This window comes from Panthera tigris, chromosome B4 (assembly GCF_018350195.1).
Source record: "Panthera tigris isolate Pti1 chromosome B4, P.tigris_Pti1_mat1.1, whole genome shotgun sequence".
Taxonomy (NCBI): domain Eukaryota; kingdom Metazoa; phylum Chordata; class Mammalia; order Carnivora; family Felidae; genus Panthera; species Panthera tigris.
This window is the reverse complement of record NC_056666.1, coordinates 45,565,534-45,586,966: the sequence shown is the minus strand read 5'-3', so window position 1 is coordinate 45,586,966 and position 21,433 is coordinate 45,565,534. Positions and strand designations below refer to the sequence as shown.

General features: G+C 36.9%; 1 protein-coding gene across 1 annotated transcript in view; it reads left to right on the top strand.

Annotated features, from left to right (window-relative positions):
* Positions 1 to 21,433, top strand: part of LRP6 (LDL receptor related protein 6) — a 176,611-nt gene that overhangs the window by 69,568 nt on the left and 85,610 nt on the right. Inside the window, exon 3 of the mRNA XM_007076312.3 lies at positions 5,492 to 5,689. Coding sequence (XP_007076374.2) covers positions 5,492 to 5,689 — 198 coding nt within the window. The remainder of the gene's footprint in view (positions 1 to 5,491; positions 5,690 to 21,433) is intronic.

Below are 21,433 nucleotides of genomic sequence, written 5' to 3'. Positions count from 1 at the left end.
TAGTGGGCTGTTTTTTGTTTTTTCTTTTTCCCTTCCCTCCACAGTCTCCTATGCCTCCCTGGGGCTTGTGTGGGGTTCAAACCCAGATGTCTTCAGGGGTCCCGCTCCACGCTCCCAATGCCGGGGGAGAACCACTCTGCCCCACCAATGGATGACCTCCTCACAGCGCTGTGCGGGTGCTAGCGAGGCGGTTTGTCCTGCTCCCCTGACTCCCTTGCCTCCCTTGCCTCCCTTGCCTCCCTTGCCTCCCTTGCCTCCCTTGCCTCCCTTGCCTCCCTTGCCTCCCTTGCCTCCCTTGCCTCCCTTGCCTCCCTGGCTCTGGATTGGGATTCAAACCTCTTAAAGGGTCCCAGTCCACGTACCAGGTTTCAGGGAAGTGCCTTCTGCCCTGCCCATAAATGGCCTCTGGCTTGGGTGCAGGCAGTCTTTGTTTTTTGAACGGTTATATATCTTCTTCCCATAGCACTCGAAGGAGGGGATTGCTTTCTCCCTCTATGCCTCTGAACTAGTTACCGATCCTGGGGCTGGCTCCCTTCCTCCCCAGGTGCGTGAACAGGGCAGCCGGCCCGTGTGGAGAAAGCCCTGCAGTTAGAAATTGGATCTTTTTCTGTTTTTTTCCGATCCCAGTCAGTGGTTTTTCTCTTGTCCAAATACAGTCCTACACTTCCACATCCTCTCTTTCTCTTCCCTTTGTCTCTCTGCAGAAGGGGATCCCTCCCCTCTGTGCCTATGCTGCTTGTTTTATCTCCCCAGTTCTCAGTTACGCACCTATGGCCCACCAGGTTGTCCCCGTGGGCCCCTGCAGACGTCTGTCACTGCAGCCTGGACTGTTAGAATTCAAAGCCCTTTGGCCTCAACACTGCTGTGCTTGAGGGACAAGGGAACTTCAGGTCCCCCTACTTCTCCACCATGTTGGATTCCCCTCGTATTAACAGGTTTTTATTTCACCATAAAGTAGACACTGAATTCTTATTTATTAAATAAGTTTAATGCTTATTTAGGTTAATAACAATTTGTAGAGCTGTCTAAATTTTATTGTACAAAATAGACAACACCACTTACTGCTATATACATCTTGATAGTGTGCAAAATCACTTATGATCAGTCCATATAAATTCTTCATAGTTTATATACAAACTAGGATAAGTGCTACAGCACAGTGAAACATACTGCGGGAGCACCTAGGAGGGAGTAACTCTGGGCAAACTAGGAAAGGCTTCTATAGAAAAGGTACTTTTGAATTAGTTTTAACATTTTTTTTTTTTTAATGTTTATCTTTGAGAGAGAGAGACACACAGAGACAGAGCACAAGTTGGGGAGGGGTAGAGAGAGAAGGAGACACAGAGTCTCCTTCTGTGGGGCTGGAACTCACCAACTGTGAGATCATGACCTGGCTCAACTGACTGCGCCACCCAGAGTCCCCATCGTATTTGTACTTTAAGCAGCTTTATTGAGATATAATTTATATGCAGAAGTACACATATTTTTACATTTGTAGCTTGATGTTTTGATAAATGTATATGCTTACCTTTCCTCCCCCTAAGTTTTTCATCACATCACTCCAGAAAGCTGCCTGAGCCCCTTTCAAGTCAATCTCTGCTTCTACCTAGTAATTACTGATTTCTATCACTGTAGATTGGTTTTGCGAATCTGGAACTTCATAGAATAGAGTCATGAAGTAGGTACTCTTTTGTGTCTGGCTTCTTTTGTTCATCCTAAATTTAAAAATTCATCCTTTTTTTGAATGAATGTGGTTTTTTTTGTATTGCTAAGTAGTATTTCATTGCATGAATATACCAGAATTTTATATCATCCTATTAATGGATATTTGTGTTGTTTCTAGATTTTAGCTATTATGAGTAAAGTTTCTGTGAACTAGCATGTACAATTGTTGTGTAGATGTGGTTTTTTTCCCTTTTTTTTCTTTAAATTTATATTTTAGTTAGTTAACATACAGTGCACATTGGTTTCAGGAGTAGAATTCAGTGACTCATCACTTACATACAACACCCAGTGCTCATCCCAACATGTGCCCTTCTTAATGTCCATCACCCATTTAGCCCATCCCCCATTCACCTCCCCTCCAGTAACCCTCAGTTTGGCCTCTGTCGTTAAGAGTCTTTTGTGGTTTGTTTCCCTCTCTTTTCTCCTCCCGCCTTCCCATATGTTCGTCTGTTTTGTTTCTTAAATTCTACATATCAGTGAAATCATATAGTATTTGTCTTTCTCTGAATGACTTATTTCACTTAGCATAATATTTTCTAGCTCCATCCACATCATTGCAATTGGCAAGATTTCATTCTTTTTGATGGCTGAGTAATATTCCAGTGTGTGTGTGTGTGTGTGTGTGTGTGTGTGTGCGCGCGCCACATCTTTATCTGTTCATCAGTTGATGGAAATTGGGCACTCTCTATAGTTTGGCTATTGTTGATAATGCTGCTATAAACTTGGGGTTGCATGTATCCCTTTGAATCAGTATTTTTGTATCCTTTGGGTAAACACCTAATAGTGCAGTTGCTGGATTGTTGGGTAGTTCTATTTTTAGTTTCTCGAGAAACCTCTATACTATTCTCCAGAGTGGCTCCATCAGTTTGCATTCCCACCAATAGTGTCAGAGGGTTCCCCTTTCTCTGCATTCTCCCCAACACCTGTTGTTTCTTGTGTTGTTAATTTTAGCCATTCTGACAGATGTGAGGTGGTATCTCATTGTGGTTTTGATTTGTATATCCTTGAGTGTATATCCTTGAGCATTTTTTCATGTGTCTGGTAGCTGTCTGGATGTCTTCTTTGGAAGAGTGTCTCTATTCATGTTGTCTGTCCATTTCTTAACTGGGTTATTTGTGGATATGTTTTTATTTCTCTTGGATAAATACCTAAAGGTAGAGTTGCTGGTTCATAGAGTTAGATGTATATTTAACTTTATAAGAAACTGACAAAGTGTTTTCCAAAGTGATTATACTAGTGGTGTATGAGAGTTCCACTTGCTCCATTGTTACCAACACTTAGTATTGTTAGTCTTTAATTTTTTTAATTATTTATGTTATTTTATATATAGAGAGAGCGCAAATGAGGGAGAGGGGCAGAGAGAGAGAGAGAGAGAGAGAGAGAGAATCTCAGGTGGGCTCCACACTGAGTAACCTGATCCCACAACTCTCAGATCATGACCTGAGCCAAAATCAAGAGTCGGACACTCAACCAATTGAGCCATCCAGGTGCCCTAGTATTGTTAGTCTTTTAAGTGTTAGCCATTTTAGTGGGCGTGGAGTGATATCTTACTATGGTTTTAATTTGCATTTCCCTGATGATTGATGATATTGAGCATTCCTGTATCTAGTAAAGTCTTGCATCCATTAAAAAAATTAAAGTAAAATTTACCTACATTACATTTATATTTTTGGACCAGTATTGCTTGGGATAATAGCCCTCTCTGATTGTTTGCCATGGAGAGCACTCTTGTTTTTAACAACATTCCTGGGCATAGGTTTTTCCATTACTTGCTTCAAATAAAGTCAGCATTCTCTTGCAGGGCCAGGTAGCTGCCAAGTTTTAAGGTCTGCCGTGTCTTCTAAGGTGTGCCACACACTTAGCAGGGTGGATGGGGTGCACATAACTTCTGGCTGAAATATTACACTTCCTCCTGAGATTTAGTAGATATTCCTGAATAAATGCTTCTCATTTTGTTGTTTATCCTTTGGTCAATTTTCACAGACTCTAATTACTTTTGACTGTCCTTTTTTTTCTTTTCTTTTCTTTTCTTTTTTGGTTTTAGAGGAGAGGATTTGCTGAGTTTCTCACAGAGCCATTTTGGGAGCTCTGGCCTCTTTGTATTCGTTTTTTTTCTTGTTTTCCTGCAGTCTTTTTCTATACTGCAGCCACTCTCCTCCTTCTTGGTGCTCCACTCCTCCAAACCTCACAAAGCCAGTCATATCACTTTCAATCTTAAGTCTTCAGGTGTTGTTATTTGCTCTTAGAATAAAACCCAGAAAATTTTAAGATGGTCTAAAATTGTCTGGCTTGCTTTTTTTGTGTAGTTTTATCTTGTATGAATCTGATCATTCTCCTCATTCTGGACAATATCCAATCATTATCCTCATTTTAGGGGACACTGCCTTCTCTATTCCTTACAAATCAAAGGCATAAGTGTTGGCTTTGCAATCTGGGGGATGTAGGTTTCAATTTCTGTTCTGCATTTATTAGCTGTGTGACTTTAAGTAATATGCTAACTCTTTTGAGTTGTCTGAAATACAGTGATGGACAAATATATTTCATAACACTGCTATAAGGCCTAAGTGAGATAATGTATGTAAAACCATCAGCACAATATCTTGTATCTAGCTACCTGATATTCTCTTCCCCTAATTCCCCTGAGTAAACAGTTTATATGAAATACCTATTTGTACAAGTGGAATAATTTTAGTATTACCATTCCAACATTATTTTTGAGTAAAATTTATGCCTGAATTTCTATTGTGTTTGAACATGTTTATTTGGGTATCTCATATCTAATTCAGAGCACCTTCATTAACTTAAAAAAATATGCTTTTAATTGAAATATAACACATTAAGAATTTTACCTTTAACAAGGAAAATTTTCTCCCCCCCCCGAAATGAGACTATTAATAATAGATTTCTGTTTTTTTTTTTAATTTTGGAAAAAGCTTCAAACTTGTAGAATAGAAGCAAAAATGGTACAATGAACTCCTATATACTCTAACCACAGTACAAGGATCGTATTTAGGAAATTAACATCAGTACATTTCTATTAGGTAATTTGATAGTCCCTTAGATTTTCCCAGGTTTCCTAATAATGTTTTCATAGCATTTTCCCCAGCTGCTCGGTCTAGAACCATGCACTTTATGTAGTTACCATGTCTCTTTATTCTGTTCTAATGTAGATTAGATTTATTCTGCTCTAATCTAATCTAGATTAGTTTCTCAGCCTTTCTTTGACTTTCATGACATTGATATTTTCAAAGGCCATTTGTTTTCTAGAAGTTTCTCAATTTTCTCCACTTTTTCATAATTGTGTTCAGGTTATGCATTTTTTGGCAGATACTATTTAAGAGAATCTGCATGAAAGATAGCATATCCTTTCCAGTGCATCACATATGTGACACCAGTTTGTTCCCTCTCATTGATGATGTTAACTTAGGTGATGTGGTTAAGGTAGTATCCACCAAGTTTATTTTCTCTAAAGTTACTATTTTCCCCTTTGTCATCAATAAGTAACCTGTGGGGAGATACATTGAGAGTGTGAATACCCTTTTTCTTAGTAAACTTTGATCACACAGTTTTTGCATGCTTGATGGTGCTTATCTGAATCAGTTATTACCATGGTGGTGACAAAAAGGTAAATTGTTAAAATTTTGATAATACCCAGGGGTTTTAGTTTTAGTGTTCTTGAGGGAGCTTTCTTTATCTAATAGTGATAGTTAAAAATTATTTGGGTATTACCTTGCTTATGTCATGGGTTTGTGTATATGGTTTTTAGGTTCATGTACTGGACAGACTGGGGAGAAGTACCAAAGATAGAACGTGCTGGAATGGATGGTTCAAGTCGCTTCATTATAATAAACACTGAAATTTACTGGCCAAATGGACTGACTTTGGATTATGAGGAACAGAAGCTTTATTGGGCAGATGCAAAACTCAATTTCATCCACAAATCAAATCTGGATGGAACAAATCGGTAAGATTGCCTTATTAAGTTTGTTTTTAAGCTTTAAGTAAACATCATGGTGTTTTGATATCATAAGTGAATTATAAAGGCCTAATTTTATTATGAATAAATTTATGTATTTTTGGCCAAGTGTCAAAGAGGAAGAAGAGTACACTTTTAGTTTGCTCTTGACAAAAGGTAACTACATTTCATCTATCTTGATAGGACTTAGAACTTATAGACTGTATTTTTTTTCTTTTCTTTTTTCTTTCTTTCTTTCTTTCTTTCTTTCTTTCTTTCTTTCTTTCTTTCTTTCTTTCTTTCTTTCTTTCTTTCTCTTTTTCACTCTGAGCTAATTTAGTTATAATACACAAACATGGAATTTCTTGTCAGATCATGTTCAGAATTTTACTGACACTTTCTATTTATGTTCTTGTGTTTGAATGATTATTTTGTTTTCTAGTGGTCTCATTCTCAACAGAAACAGAGAACCTTAGATAGTTGAAGGAATTTTTCCAAGTGTAAACATTTGTAAGTTATCTGAACCATGAATCAGGAAGCATTTAGAAGTATTGAAAATCATGAAAGATTTAAATAATTTATTAAAATAAAGTTTTTGTAATTATGGAGTTGGAGTATTTTCTTGCCTTGTTTTAAAAAAGAATGAAACGACTTATAACAAGATGGTTTAAAAACAATTGGAAATAAATGAAGGAAAGTAAGAAGTATGTGATGAATATAAAAACATAATTGCTTTGTTTGTACTTCAAATTTCTCTTTGAGAGAGATGCTAGGAAGTAAATCTGGTCATGTCATAGTTTTTTTGACTTTCTCAGAATATTCGTACAAAAACTAATGAAACTAGATAGCAAACTCAGAAGCGTACCATAAAACTAACCTCAGGCATCCAGAAATCAAAGCAGGTAAGAGCAGACCACTAGCAGCCACAAGAGAAAGTTGAATGGGGTATTGCATAGAACTTGAAAACAGAAGACCTCCAAAATAGCTTCAACTATTTAGTAGACAATTTGCTGGACTATATTAAGAGCAGCAGCTGAAATGAGACAGTGGCGGGAGTTGCCCACTCCAGTATCAGCCAAATACAGTGTGTTCATGGTAAAGACAGAAGAGGATAGAGCAGTCTGGCTCCTGAGAATTCTTGAAACAGAACTTCTAGAGTTCTCTACCAGTACAGGATGTAGCGCACTGAGTGGAAACAAAATACAATAGTAGCATCAAATGAGCAGAATAGGGAAAGTTAGAGGGTCAGAAGAGGAAGAAAAGAGAAAGTTCAGATAAGAATTGGCAGAGGAACAGCTGGGAGGTCTCAGAAAGGAAGCTGCCATATTGTTTAACATTACAGGAAAACAATAGAAGAGTCAGTTCTATAAAACTGGAAAAACTACCTTGAACGCCATCTTCTAAAAATTCAGGAAAACTAATTTTCCATTAACATGAGAAACACAATAGTATCAAGATAAAATCCCATTTAAAATTATTATAAAGAATATCTGACATTGATAACAGTATTTTAAGCTAATAACAGCTTTGAATGCATCTTAGCTTTATAGGTTTTACTCTCCCTCCCACATTTAATGTTTCTGTCACAATTTGCATCTTTTTACCGTATGTATCCATTAACACATTATAGTTACTTGTACTACTTTTATTTTTTAACCTTCATACTAGATTTATAAGTGATTTACCCACCAATATTACAAAATTAGAGCATTCTGAATTAAACCATATACTTACCTTTTTACCAATGAGATTTATACTTGCATGTTTTCTTGTTACTAATTAGCGCTCTTTTTGTTTCAGCTTGGAGGAAGTCCTCTTAACATTTCTTGTAAGGCTGATCTAGTGGTGATAAACTCCTTCTGCTTTTCCTTTTCTAGAAAATTCTTTATTTCTCCTTCCATTCAGACAGCTTTGCCAGGTAGAGTATTCTTGGTTGGCAGTTCCCCCGCTTCTCGGCACTTTTAATATATTTTGCCATCCTCTCCTGGCTTCCAAAGTTTCTGCTGAAAAATATGCTGATGGTCTTACAAGGATTCCCTTGTGTGAAACAAGTTCTTTTTCTCCTGTTGTTTTTAAGATACTCTTTGTGTCTTTAACATTTGACAATTTAATTAAAATATATCTTGGAGTAGGTTTTTTTGGATTCATCTTTTTTGAAACTTTCTGGGCTTCTTGTATCTGGATGTCTGTTTCTTTCCCCAGGTTAGGGCAGTTTTTAGGCATTTTCTCTCAGTAAACTTCCTGACCCTTTGTCTTCATCCTCTCCTTCTGGGGCCATTATCATGTGAGTAGTGGTCTACTTGCTGATCTCCTAAAATTCCCATAAGCTATCTGGTACACTTGGGTGACTTAGTCGACTAAACGTCTGACACTTGATGTCGGCTCAGGTCGTGATCTCACGGTTTGTGGGATTGAGCCCTGTGTTGGGCTCTGTGCTGACAGCATGGAACCTGCTTGGGAGTCTCTCTTCCTCTCCCCTGCGTGTGCTCTCTCTCTCAAAATAAAAAAAGTAAATTTAAAGAAGTCCCTTAAACTGTCTTCACTTTTATTGTTTTTTCTTTCTGTTTCTTTGGATGAATTCTACTGCCCTGTCTTTGAATTTGCTGATACTTTCTTCTGCTTGATCTAGTCTGCTGTTGAACTCCTCTCTCAGATTTTTCAGTTCAGTTATTGTATTCTTTGCTCTGTAATTTTTATTGGTGCTTTCCTATATTTTCTCTCTTTGTTAAAATTCTCACTTTATTCATGCATTGTTCTGACCTTGGTGAACATGTTTATGACTGTTATTTTGAACTCTTTATCAAGTAAATCACTTACCTTTGTTTCACTAAGGTCTGTTTCTGGAGTTTTTTCTTGCTCTTTTGTTTGGAACATATTCTTCTGTTTGTTCATTTTTCTTTACTCTGTGTTGGTTTCTTTTTTTTTTTTAATTTTCTTTTAACGTTTTATTTATTTTTGAGACAGAGAGAGCATGAACGGGGCAGGGGCAGAGAGAGAGGGAGACACAGAATCGGAAGCAGGCTCCAGCCTCTGAGCCATCAGCCCAGAGCCCGACATGGGGCTCGAACTCACGGACCGTGAGATCGTGACCTGAGCTGAAGTCAGACGCTTAACCGACTGAGCCACCCAGGTGCCCCAACTCTGTGTTGGTTTCTACACGTTAGATTAAAAAAAAAAAAAAACACCGGGGTGCCTGGGTGGCTCAGTCGGTTGAGCAACTGACTTCAGCTAGGGTCATGATCTCACAGTTCGTGGGTTCGAGCCCCGCGTCAGGCTCTGTGCTGACAGCTCGGAGCCTGGAGCCTGCTTCAGATTCTGTGTGTCTCTCTCTGTTCCTCCCCTGTTTGTTCTCTGTCTCTCAAAAATAAATAAACGTTAAAAAAAATTAAAAAAAAAAAAAACCAAAACACCACCCCTCCTAGTTTTGATGGACTGGTATTCTGTAGGACATCAACCTTATCAACCAGCCTGATGTGAGTTCTTGGTTGTCTCTCATACTTGGGTGATTGCCCAAAGTGCCTTCTTCTTCTTCTTCTTTTTTTTTTAAATTTTGTTGTTTATTTATTTATTTTGAGAGAGAGAGACAGAGAGACAGAGAGAGAGAATGAGAACACAAGTGGTGGAGGGGCAGAGAGAAGGAGAGACAGAATCCCAAGCAGGGTCCACACCATCAGCACAGACCCTGATGTGGGGCTTGAATTCACGAACTGCAAGATCATGACCTGAGCCCAGATTAAGAGTTGGATGTTTAACCAACCGAGCCACCCAGACACCCCCCAAACTGACTTCTTTAATCTTAGTGGCTCCCAGTAGTTGAGAGTGTGCCCAGATTTATCAGGTGTTCCAAAGGGAAGGATCACAATCAGCACCTGCAGGCTGATTGGAAGCTAGATCACCCAGGAAATAACTGGGAAAGTATATAGTTAGGGGCCTTACAGGGAGAGACTTAGAGATGGACATTTTTGCCTGTTTCCACAGCATTGGACCCAGATATACAGCCTGGGTACACAGGTATATATACCCATTAAGAACTACTACATTGCTACAGCCCTGTGCAACTTATAAATGTAAACCCCATTAGTTTTCAGAGACAGGTGATCCAGAGTCCCATCTCTTGGGTGGCATCTGTAAAAGCTGGGGCTTCAGATGTGTCTGTAAGCTGATTGTGTGGAGATACTGGAGATTTGGATTGGGCTAGAGAGAAAAGGTGGAGGTGGTGTCTGTAGAACTCCCTGGTCTCCTGGGATGATTGTTGTCAGCCCCTGGATATCTGCTAAATTAGAAACCTTACTTCAGGTTTCTTTCGGGGAAATAGACTTCCTATAGGGAGAGATTGGGACATGGGGGATTCTGACTATTTCCTCTGTGCTGAGCCCTGCTGGGATAGATGTCCTACATAAGTTTCCTGGTAGCCAACAGCAAAAATCTATTGTATACACAGAAAAGATTAGTAGGAATCTAAGCATACCACTATAGAGTATCAAATCACAAAGAGAGCAAGAAAAGAACAAATGAAATACAAAACAGCCAGAAAACAATGAACTAAATGGCAATATTAAGTCCATGTCTATCAGTTATTACTTTATATAGAAATGGACTAAATTCTTTAATGAAAACTCATAGAGTGGCTGAATGGATAAAAACACAAGACTCACTATATTCTGCCTACAAGAGACTCACTTTAGCTTTAAAGGTCATTGAGGCAGAAAATCAATAGGACTAAAATTACCTGTGAGACCAGGTGGACTTAAGAGACATTTAGAAACATTCCATCCAGTAGCACCAGAACACACATTTTTCTCAAGTGCATATGGAACATTCTCCAAAATAGATCTTATGTTAGTCCACAGACAAGTGTTAATAAATTTAAGAAGGTTAAAATCGTATCAGGCATTTTGCTGACTACAGTGGTATGAAACTAGAAATCAGTTACAAGAAGAAAACTGGAGAATTATCATCTCATACCTGTTAGAATGGCTGTTATGAAAAAGACAAGAAATACAAGTGTTGGCGAGGATGTGGAGAAAAGGAAACTCTTGTGCCCTGTTGGTGGGAATGTAAACTGGGACAGCCACTGTGGAAAACAGTATTAAAGTTTGTCAAGAAATTAAAAATAGAACTACCATGTGATCCAGCAATTATACTTCTGAGTATTTATCTGAAGAAAATAGAAATACTAGCTTAAAAATATTTATACAACCCCATGTTCATTAAAGCGTTATTTATAATAGCCAAGATATGGAAATAACCTCAGTGGCCTTTGATGGATGGATGAAGAAAATGAGGTAAATTCCAAAAAAGAATATTACTCAGTTTTAAGGAGAGTGAAATCTTACATTAGAGTGAACATGGATGGAACTTAAGGGCATTCATTATGCTATGTGAAAGAAGTTAGAGAAAGACAAATACTATATGAACTCACTTATGTATAGAATCTAAAAAACAAAACCAAGCTCATAGATACAGAGAACAGATTGGTGGTTTTCAGAGACAGGGGATGGGGCATGGGCAAAATGGATGAAGGGAGTCAAAAGAAAAAGGTACAGACTTTAGTTATAAAGTAAGTAAGTCAGGGGGATGTAATGTACATCATGGTGACTATAGTTAATGGTACTGTATTGCATACTTTAAAGTTATTAAGAGTAAATCTTTTTTTTTTTTAATGTTTATTTACTTATTTTGAGAGAGAGAGCAGGGGAAGGGCAGAGAGAGGGAGAGAGAGAATCCCAAGCGGGCTCTGCCCCAGCGTGGGGCTCGATCTCACAAATTGTAAGATCATGACCTGAGCTGAAATCAGGAGTTGGATTCTTAACCAGCTGAGCCACCCAGGTGCCCAAGAGTAAATCTTAAATGTTCTTGTATGGAAACCAATTTGACAATAAATTTCATATTTAAAAAAAAATCTTAAATGTTCTTATTACAAGAAGAATGTTTTGTAACTATGTATGGTGATGGATATTAACTAGACTTATTGTGGTGATCATTTTGAAATATATACAGATATTGAATGCTTATATCATACCTGAAACTAATATAAAGTGTGTCAATTATTCCTCAATTAAAAAAAAAGAAAATTAGAAAATTTACTGATATGTGGTGGTGAAACAAGATATTCCTGAAAAATCTCTGGGTTAAGGAAGAAATCAAAGGAGAAATCAAAAGTATCTGAGACCAATAAAAATCCAAATGCAACATCTCTCAAAACTTAAGAGATACAACAAAAGCAGTTTTAAGAGGGAAGTTCATAGGGATAATTGCCTATAGGAAGGAACGAAAGCTCAATCTAAATTTATTCTTCAAAGAACTAGATAAAGAGAACAAACTAAGCCCAGAGTTTCTGGAATGAAGGAAATACCAAAGAATTAGAGTGGAAATTCATGAAATAGAGACAATAAAGGCAATAGAAAAGATCTGTCTAATCAAATTAAGAGCTCTTTTTGAAGAGAGGAACAAAATAGACAAACCTTTAGCTAGGCTTAACAAGAAAAAAGAAGACTGAAGTAAAATCAGAAGTGAGAGAGTAGACATTACAACTGATACCACACAAATACAAAGGATCAGAGGAGACTACTATGAACAAGTATACACCAAACAAATTGAGCAACCTAGAAGAAATGGAAAATTCCTAGAAACATACAGTCTGTCAAGACTGAATCATGAAAGGGGTGCCTGGGTGGCTAAGGGGTGCCTGGGTGGCTCAGTCGGCTAAGGTCATGATCTCAGGGTTCGTGAGTTCAAGCCCCGTGTCAGGCTCTGTTGTCGCAGCTCTCAAAAATGAATAAACATTAAAAAAATAGTAATAATAAACCCTGAATCATGAAGAAATAGAAAATCTGAATGGATCCGATACTTACAAGGAGATTGAATTAGCAATCAAAAGCATCTCAAAAAACAAAAGTCTAGGACCAGACTGCTTCACTGGTAAACTCTACCACACCCTTGAGGAAGAATTAATACCAACCCTTCTTAAAATCTTCTACAGAATAGAAGAGTGGGGGGAGTACTTTCCCATTTTATAGCTATTATATTACCTTGATATTAAAATCAGACAAGGGACCTACAAGAAAGAAAAATTACCATCCAATCAATATTCCTAATGAATATAGATGCATAAATCCTTTTTTTAAATGCATAAATTCTTAACAAAATACTAGCAAACCAAATTCAACAGTACATTAAAAAGATCGTAATCAAGTGGTATATATTCCAGTGGCAAAATTAAATATTCATGATTAAATCTCAACAAAATGAGGATATAGGGAACATACCTTAACATGATAAAGGCTATATATGATAAACCCATAGCTAATACTATACTCAAAAAGTGAGAAGCTGAAAACAAGATAAGGGTGCTCACTGTTGCTGTTATTCAACCTAGTACTGGTGGTCCTAGCCAGTGCAGTTAGGCAAGAAAAAGAAATAAAGAGCATCCATAAAAGAAAGGATTAAGTAAAATTATCTCTATTTGCATAAGACCTGATGTTATATATAGATAATCCTAAAAACCACCAAAAAACTATTAGAATGAATAAATTCGGTAAAGGTGCAATATACAAGATCAATATACAAAAATCAGTTGCATTTCTATATGCTAGTACTATCAGAAAGAGAAACTAAGAAGACAATTGTATTTACTATAGCATGAAAAATATATGTATATAACACACAGTAAGAGATTTAAACAAGGAAGTGAAAGATCTGTACCTTGAATACTATAAGATGCTGATGAAAGAAATTGAAAAAGACAAAAATAAATGTAAAGATGATCCTTTCTTATGGGTTGGAAGAATTCGTTTGTTAAAATGGCCATAGTACCCAAAGCCACCTCCAGAATCAGTGTAATTCCTATCAAAATTCCAGTGAAATTTTTCACAGAAATGGAATAAACATTTGATGACACCACAAAAGCCCCCTAATAACCAATGCAGTTTTGGGAATGAAGAACAAAGCTTAGAGGCATCATGCTCCCTTATTTCAGACTATATTCCAAAGCTACAGTAATGAAAACAGTATAGTGGTGGCAAAAAAACAGGCACCTAGATCAGTGGAACAGATTAGAGAGCCCAGAAATAAACCAGTGCATATATGATCAATTAATTTATGACAAAAGAGCTAAGAATGTACAGTAGTGAAAGGATAGTCTTGTCCATATAATGATGTTGGCAAAATTGAGCAGATGCACAAAAGAATAAAAATGGATGGGGTGCCTGGGTCGTTCAGTTGGTTAAGCTCAGATCATGATCTCACGGTTCATGAGTTCGAGCCGTGCTATCATTGCAGAGCTTGCTTGGGATTCTCTCTCTTTCCCTCACTTTCTCTCTCTCCTCCCCCACTTGTGCTCATGTTCTTTCTCTAAAAAATAAATAAACTTAAAAAAAAAAAACAATAAAACTGGACCGTATTTTATACTATGCACAAAAATCAACTCAAAATGGGTTAAAGACATACATTTAAAACCTGAAACCATAAAATGCCTAGAAGAAAACATGGGGTAAGCTTGACATGAATATTGATAGTGATTTTTTGGTTTTGTCAACAGAAGCAAGATAATGAAAGCAAAAATAAGTAGCACTGCATCAAACTAAAAAGCTGCACAATAAAGGAAACCATCAACAAAATGAAAGGCAGCATGCAGAATGGGATAAAGTATTTGTAAATTTTATGTTTGATAGGTTGCTAACATCCAGAATGTATAAAAAACATACATAACCGAATCGTAAAAAATCTCATTAAGAAATGGACAGATGGGGCACCTGGGTGGCTCAGTCGGTTAAGCATCTGACTTTTGGTCTCAGCTCACATCTTGATCTCAGGGTCCTGAGTTCACGCCCTGCATTGGCTCCCTGAGTCATGTGAAGCCTACCTAAAAAAAAAAAAAAAGGGCAAAGGAACTTAACTTAATTTTTCCAAGGAGGACTTGCAGATGGCCATCAGGCATGTGAAAAGGTGCTCAACATAACTAATCAGGGAAATGCAAATTAAAACTACAGTTAGTTATCACCTCACGCTTACTAGAATTTCTACCATCAAAAAGTTGAGATAAGTGTTGGCAGGAATGTCAAGAAAAGGGAACCCTTTTGCGCTGTTGATGGGATTGTATATTGGTGCAGCCAGCATGGAGGCCCCTCAGAAAATTAAAAATATTATTACCATGTGATCCAGTAATCTCACTTTGGGGTGTATGTCCAAAGGAAATCAAAATAGGGTCTTGAGATATCTGCATTCCCATGTTCATAGTAGCATTATTCATAATACCCAGTACATTGGAAATGTTTATGTCTGTCAGTGAATGAATAAAGAAGGTGGTGGTATATATACATTCAATACAGTATCATTCAGCCACGAGAAGGAAGGACATCCTGCTGTTTGTGATGACATGGGTGGACCTTGAGGCCATTAGGCTTAGTGAAATGAGCCAGGTAGAGAATGACAAATACTGCATGGTATCAGATGTACGTGGAATTTTTTTTTTTTAAGTTAATTTCATAGAAACAAAGAAGAAAAGTGGTTACCAGGGAATGAGGAGTGAGGTAAATAGGAAGAGGTTTTGTAAAAAGGTATATAAACTTTCAGATTGAAGATGAGTAAGTTCTGAGTATTTAATATGTAACATTGTCTTTTTAGTTGATAACATTGTACTATATAATTGAAATTTGCTAAATGTTTCCCCCTCTCCAACAAAAAGAAAGACAAACAAAACCAAAAATGCATGAGATGTGATAATTAACTAGGTGTGGAGAATCATTTTACACTTTATGTGTATGTCGTATCACTATGTACACTTTAAATGTTTTTCAATTTTATGTCAGTTATACCTCAATAAAGCTGAAGAAAAAGGATGAGAAAAAGAATAATGTCCTTACATAGAAAACTCAGAAAGATATGTCAATAGGACTGATCAAACCTCCATTTAGAAATGCACAATCAGATTGAGACACCAATGTCACATGTCAAAGATCAAAATAAATTAAAATGAGAAAATTCAGAAATGAGATGACAGAACTAAAAATTATAAGTAAAGAAAGATATTTGACGAAAGATAGCTAAAGTAGAAGGGACATAAGACTGAATAAACAGAAAAGATCTTTAAGTAGGAGTTGAAAAAGAAGAAACATTTAAAGACCAAAGTGAAATGTAAAAAATTTTAAAAAGGTGTGAGAGAGTGACAAATATTGAAGGTAGTCAAAGAAGAAACAACAGAGACAAAAGACCCTTTTAGGAAGATTACCAAAGCGAGGGAATAGACCACATAAGAAAAACTATAATTCAGGCAAAGTTAAAACAAGATTTGAAACTACAGATCGAAAGAGAACACTTATGTACCTGAGAATAATAGTCAAAGCAAACACCACCAAGACATTCTGGTAAAATTACTCTATAGAGAGAAAAAAAAAAATACTCTCTCGATCTCTAACATAATTTAAAAGGAAAAGAGAATTGAATTAGCATCAGACTTTCTCTCACAGTTTCACTTCATGTCAGGATTAAATAGAATAATAATTTCAAGATATTCGAGTAAGAAAATGTGAGGCAGTTGTTTTTTTTAATCATAACTGGCTTTCTCTTATAAAGCTGTAGATACACTATTACCAACATGCAGGAAGTCAAGAAATACTGTTTCCCTGAGTCATTCCTGAAAATGTGCCAGTGCCTCAGCTTTAGACAACCAAAATGATGAGTGAGATATTTTTAAAAAAGGTTTGGTGAAGAGCATTAATTATATAATTATTTGTAGTATGAAAACTAAAGGAGGATTGAAATTGAGAGGGTTATAGTATGTAGCAATTACATTTTAGATAAGATAGCTAAAGTGCCACTATAAAAAATGAAGCAAGAATAGAGGGTACTATATGCAGAAATTCTGTTGAACTCTTCATAGTAACTACATTGGTGTATTGGCATTAATGCTCAATTCTGAGGGTTTTTTTTTTTTTTTTGAGATTGTTTAATTTTGGATTGAGTAATCATTGGATATATTAATTCTTTTGCCCTTGGATAAGCAGGATTTTCAGTGTGGAAGAAGTGAAATAAATGTAATATTTTAGAGGTTAAGGAAGGAAAACTGATAATTCTGCATTTTAATTGGAAGTATTGGCACGAGCTCAGTAGGTATTTTATGTTACACAGATACATACACAGAAGTACGTATGTTTCCTAAATGACTGCTAAAGAGGAATAGGGAGAAAAAACATAAAATAACTATGTTATAACCTTGGAAAACTGTTCCACCTTAAAAGAATTCACACATTTCAGGTGAAATGGTTGATTTTATGTCTATGGCAAGAAATGTACAAGATAAGCTGGAACATATGACGTACCAGATAGCAAAGAGTCTATTACAGACTACTGGGGTCATTTTAGTAAGCCTGGAGAAGTAACTTAAGAAGTGCCTCTCAGGTCAAAGATGGAAAGAAACTCATCAAGTATGTTTAAATCCTTGAGTTCATGATGACATTGTAGAAGGGAAGTGGTCAGTTTGAGAGGATGACAGGGAACCAATTCATTACTTCTAACGGTGATAAAGGGAAAGAATCAAGCAATTTATTTTCCCTTTCCTAACTGAAGCTACCAGTAGTTGACAGAATAGTAGATACGAGAAAGCTATTCCCACTAATATATGAAAAATAAATGATAAAATCAGCATATCAGCATTTTATAATTTCCAGTGAAATTGGATGTAGGCAGTGAAGGTCAATGGCTGCTGACATCATAACCAAGAAAAAAACAGACGTTATTTGCCGATGGAAGAAAAGTACACCATCTTTCATTTTGCCAAAGGTGTCAGTTTGACGTGCATCTGACCAAACTTTGAATTTGCAGGAAATATGCAGGAAAAACAGGGACAGAGAAACATAACTGAACTGCTCTATGAGTATGCATCAGTGGATCTGGACATAAAGGTCAAATATAACTCAGGTCCGTCAACAGATAAACTGTGAAGAATGATGATGGAACTTGTAGATTAAAAGAGACTAAAAAGGGGGTTGAGGGATGAATAGGCTGCGCACAGGATTTTTAGGTAGTGAAAATAATTCTGTATGATACTATAATGATGGATACATTTCATGGATTTGTCCAAGCCTGTAGAATGGACAGCATCCAAGAGTGAACCCTAATGTAAGCTATGGACTTCGGGTGATTATGATACATTAGTGTAGATTCATCAAGTATAACAAAAGTACCAGTCTGGTGGGGGATGTTGATGATGACGAAGACTGTGCATGTGTGGAGGTAGGAGGTATATGGAAAATTTTCTGTATCTTCCCCTCAATTTTGCTGTGAACCGAAAGCTGCTCTAAAAAAATATGACTTGACAGACTTAGTAAATGAAAAAAAAAAAAAAAAGGTGGTAAAGGCTAGACTTTTTTTGTGGATGCACACTTAGCTAATAAAACTATAAAGAAAAGTAAGGAGGTGATTACTGTAAACTCAGATTAATGGTTACTTTTGAGGAGAAGGAAGGGTTGGTACAGGGTCCACGAAGAACCTTCTGAGGTTGTTGACAAATTTCTTTCCTGATTTGGGTGAAGGTTATGGGGTGTTTACCATATAATAACACATTAAATTATTCATTTATTTTCTGTAGTTTTTTCTGTATCAGTGTTATAATGTAATAAAAAGGTTAAAAACAAGTTATCTTTAAGCTTCTCATCAGATAAAGTTCATTACCAGTACACAATATTGGAAAGGGGGAAGCCTATGAGTTCTTTGCAAGGGAATGTTTTCATCAGATTAAATTTGAGAGGAAAATTTTCACATGGAGTCACTAAGAGATGTGGTGTATTAAAAAGTTGCAATTTTTTGTGTATGTTAATTTTATATTACTTTCCCATGGTGGTCTCTGTTTAAAATTGGGGACATAATTCAGTAGAGGTAATTCTACAAATGAGTAAGCTAATGTTATTCAAGATAGAAATCTTCTGGAAGTTAAACTAAAGATAGGCCTTGGAGTACCCAGGGAAGGCGTAAACTCTACATCCCTTAAATGGTCGTCCTTTAATCATCATTTGCTTTTGATAAGAGTATGTAGCAGACCACAGTAGCCAGTACTTACTAGGTGTTCAGTAAAAGTGTATCAGTTGATATTATTTATTATAGAATAATAATTGTGTGGTATTCTTTATGAAAATGGTTCTTTGAATTAGTCATTAGCAAGGCGTGAACTTTTTAGCCACCCTTCTACTGATAATGGATCTTTCCTTAAACTTCCACACTTTCTGAGTTCCTTTTGAGACGAACATCAGTGCATTTGTCAGAAAGCCATCCAAACACTTGAAGGATTGCACTTTGGTCTTAGAAGGAGTAAGCTAATTGATTATCAGTTGAGAATAATAACCTTAGATCTGTTACATTCTACAAAGAAATCTCACACAAAAGTAAAAAACAGTCTTACCATTCAGTTCTGGGAAAAGCTACATAATTGTTGATTCCAAATCTGGAAACCCACACGAGCAGTGCAGTTTCCATGATGAGCTTCAAGATTCTTAATTGCTTCTCTTCCTTAACAGAAAATAAACAACAGGGATTTATAGCATACACTTAGTTATTCTATATTTGTATATCTCATTTAAAGCAGTCTTCATATAAGCTGTGGAATATAGTTTTAAGTATATCAGTTATTTTTGGACATAGATAAGTCAAAAGCTCTCATATGCATTTCCTAAAATGCATTAATAATGCCTCCTAAGCACTATCTCTGCAGAAAGTACATTACCTGTAAGACTGTTCTTATTTTATTTTTTTATGTTTATTCATTTTTGAGAGACAGAGGGCAAGCGGGGGTGGGGCAGAGAGAGAGGGAGACACAGAATCCGAAACAGGCTTCAGGCTCTGAGCTGTCGGCACAGAGCCTGACATGGGGCTCGAACTCGCCAATGGTGAGATCATGACCTGAACTGAAGTTAGATGCTTAACTGACTGAGCCACCCAGGCGCTCTTACTACCTACTGTTACATGTGTTGTGAAATATAAAACGCATAGTTCTTTCATTTCCAGTTGCAACAGTGGGAAGACTGCAATATTTATCTTTGGGAAGATTGCAATATTTAGTTTTTAAGAAAAAAATTATCAATATCCAGTTGACTCTTGAACAACATCAGTTTGAGCTACACAGGTCCACTTGTATGCAGATTTTTTATAAATACAGTACAGTAAATGTATATTTTCTGAGTAGCATTCTCTAGCTTTATTGTAAGAATATAGTGTATAAAACATATACAAAACGTGTCAGTGGGCTGCTTACGTTATCAGTAATGCTTTTGATCAACAAACGGTAGGCTATTGGTAGTTAAGTTTTTGAGGAGACAGAAGTTATTTGTTGATTTTCCACTGTGTTAGGGGTCAGTGCCCCTAACCCCCTGCCTTTTTCAAGGGTCACCTGTATTGTTAAGGTGGCATTTCTCCCTTAACTAGTCTATAGATTCAGTACAGTCTCAACAAAAATTCCAAGAGTTTTTGAGACAGTGTGTGTGTGTGTATGTGCATGCGTGTACATGTGCACGTACACTTTTTAAATAAATGACAAACTGAATCTAAAATTTGTATGGTTATGCCCAGGACCCATTAAAATAGTTCAACAGATTTTTTTAAGATTTAAAAAAATGTATGACATTTTTCAACTTGATTTCAAGATTTACCATAAAGCTAGAGTAATTAAAATAATGTATTAAATCTAAGGATAGAGATCAGTGGAACAGAATACAGTTCAGAAGCAGGTGCATTTAACTGACTTTAAAGCATGTATCAAGGGTGTAAATATGTTATTTTAACCTGCCTTGACAGACACTGAAGAAAAATAATAAACTTTAAAATCTTGGGGAAATAATAAAAGCCCTCTCTGTGGAAAATAATTCCTAATGACCAGAATCAGGGTTTTTGTTGTTTGTTTTGTTTTTTAAAGGTTATTCCTTTATTTTGAGAGAGAGCTCAAGTGGGGAAGGGGTGGAGGGAGGGGGAGAGAGAGAGGAAGAGCCGGGAGGGGGAGGGAGAGAGAGAGAGAGAGAGGGAGAGAGAGAGAGAGAGGGGGGGGGGAGGGAGGGAGGGAGGGAGGGAGAGAGAGAATATCCTAAGCAGGCTCCATGCTGTGAGTGCAGAGCCCAACATAGGGCTGGATCTCAGGAGATGTGAGATCATGACCTGACCAGAAATCAAGAGTCAAGACACCTAACCGACCCAGGCGCCCTTAGAGTCAGGTTTTTAAATTAAGGTTTTTAAAGAACACTTTGTTTTGTCAGTGTTATTCAGCAGCAGTAGGAAATGTGGGGGAATGGTTGGAGGCAAGTCTAGGAGGATGGATAGGAGCCAGATCATGTAGGGCCTAGTATTCATTCTAAGATAAGGCATTTGGATTTTATCCTGAAAAGTAGTAGGAGTCTTTGGAGATTTTCAAATAGCAGATTGACCTAGCTGGATTTATCTTTTAGAAGTCCCAATTTGATGGTTGTATAGAAAATGGTTTGAAGATTAGTTATAATTAGTCCTCTTCCTTAAATCTCCCAGTAAATCATCATTATTCTCAGGTGAAGCACAAACTCTTTTCATTGTGACTTAAACCATATAATTCCTTTCTCTCATTTTAGACAAATGTTCTCACCATTTCCTCTCTTGTACACTGTGCCCAGTCCTGATAAACTACCTGTTGCTCTCTGAAGATGTCTATGATGACTCCTGTTTCTGCTTTGAATGGCTAGTTAGATGAAAGTGCCGCTCATTTGAGATGGATTCAGAAATGTAGAATAGATTGTTTTTCCTTTC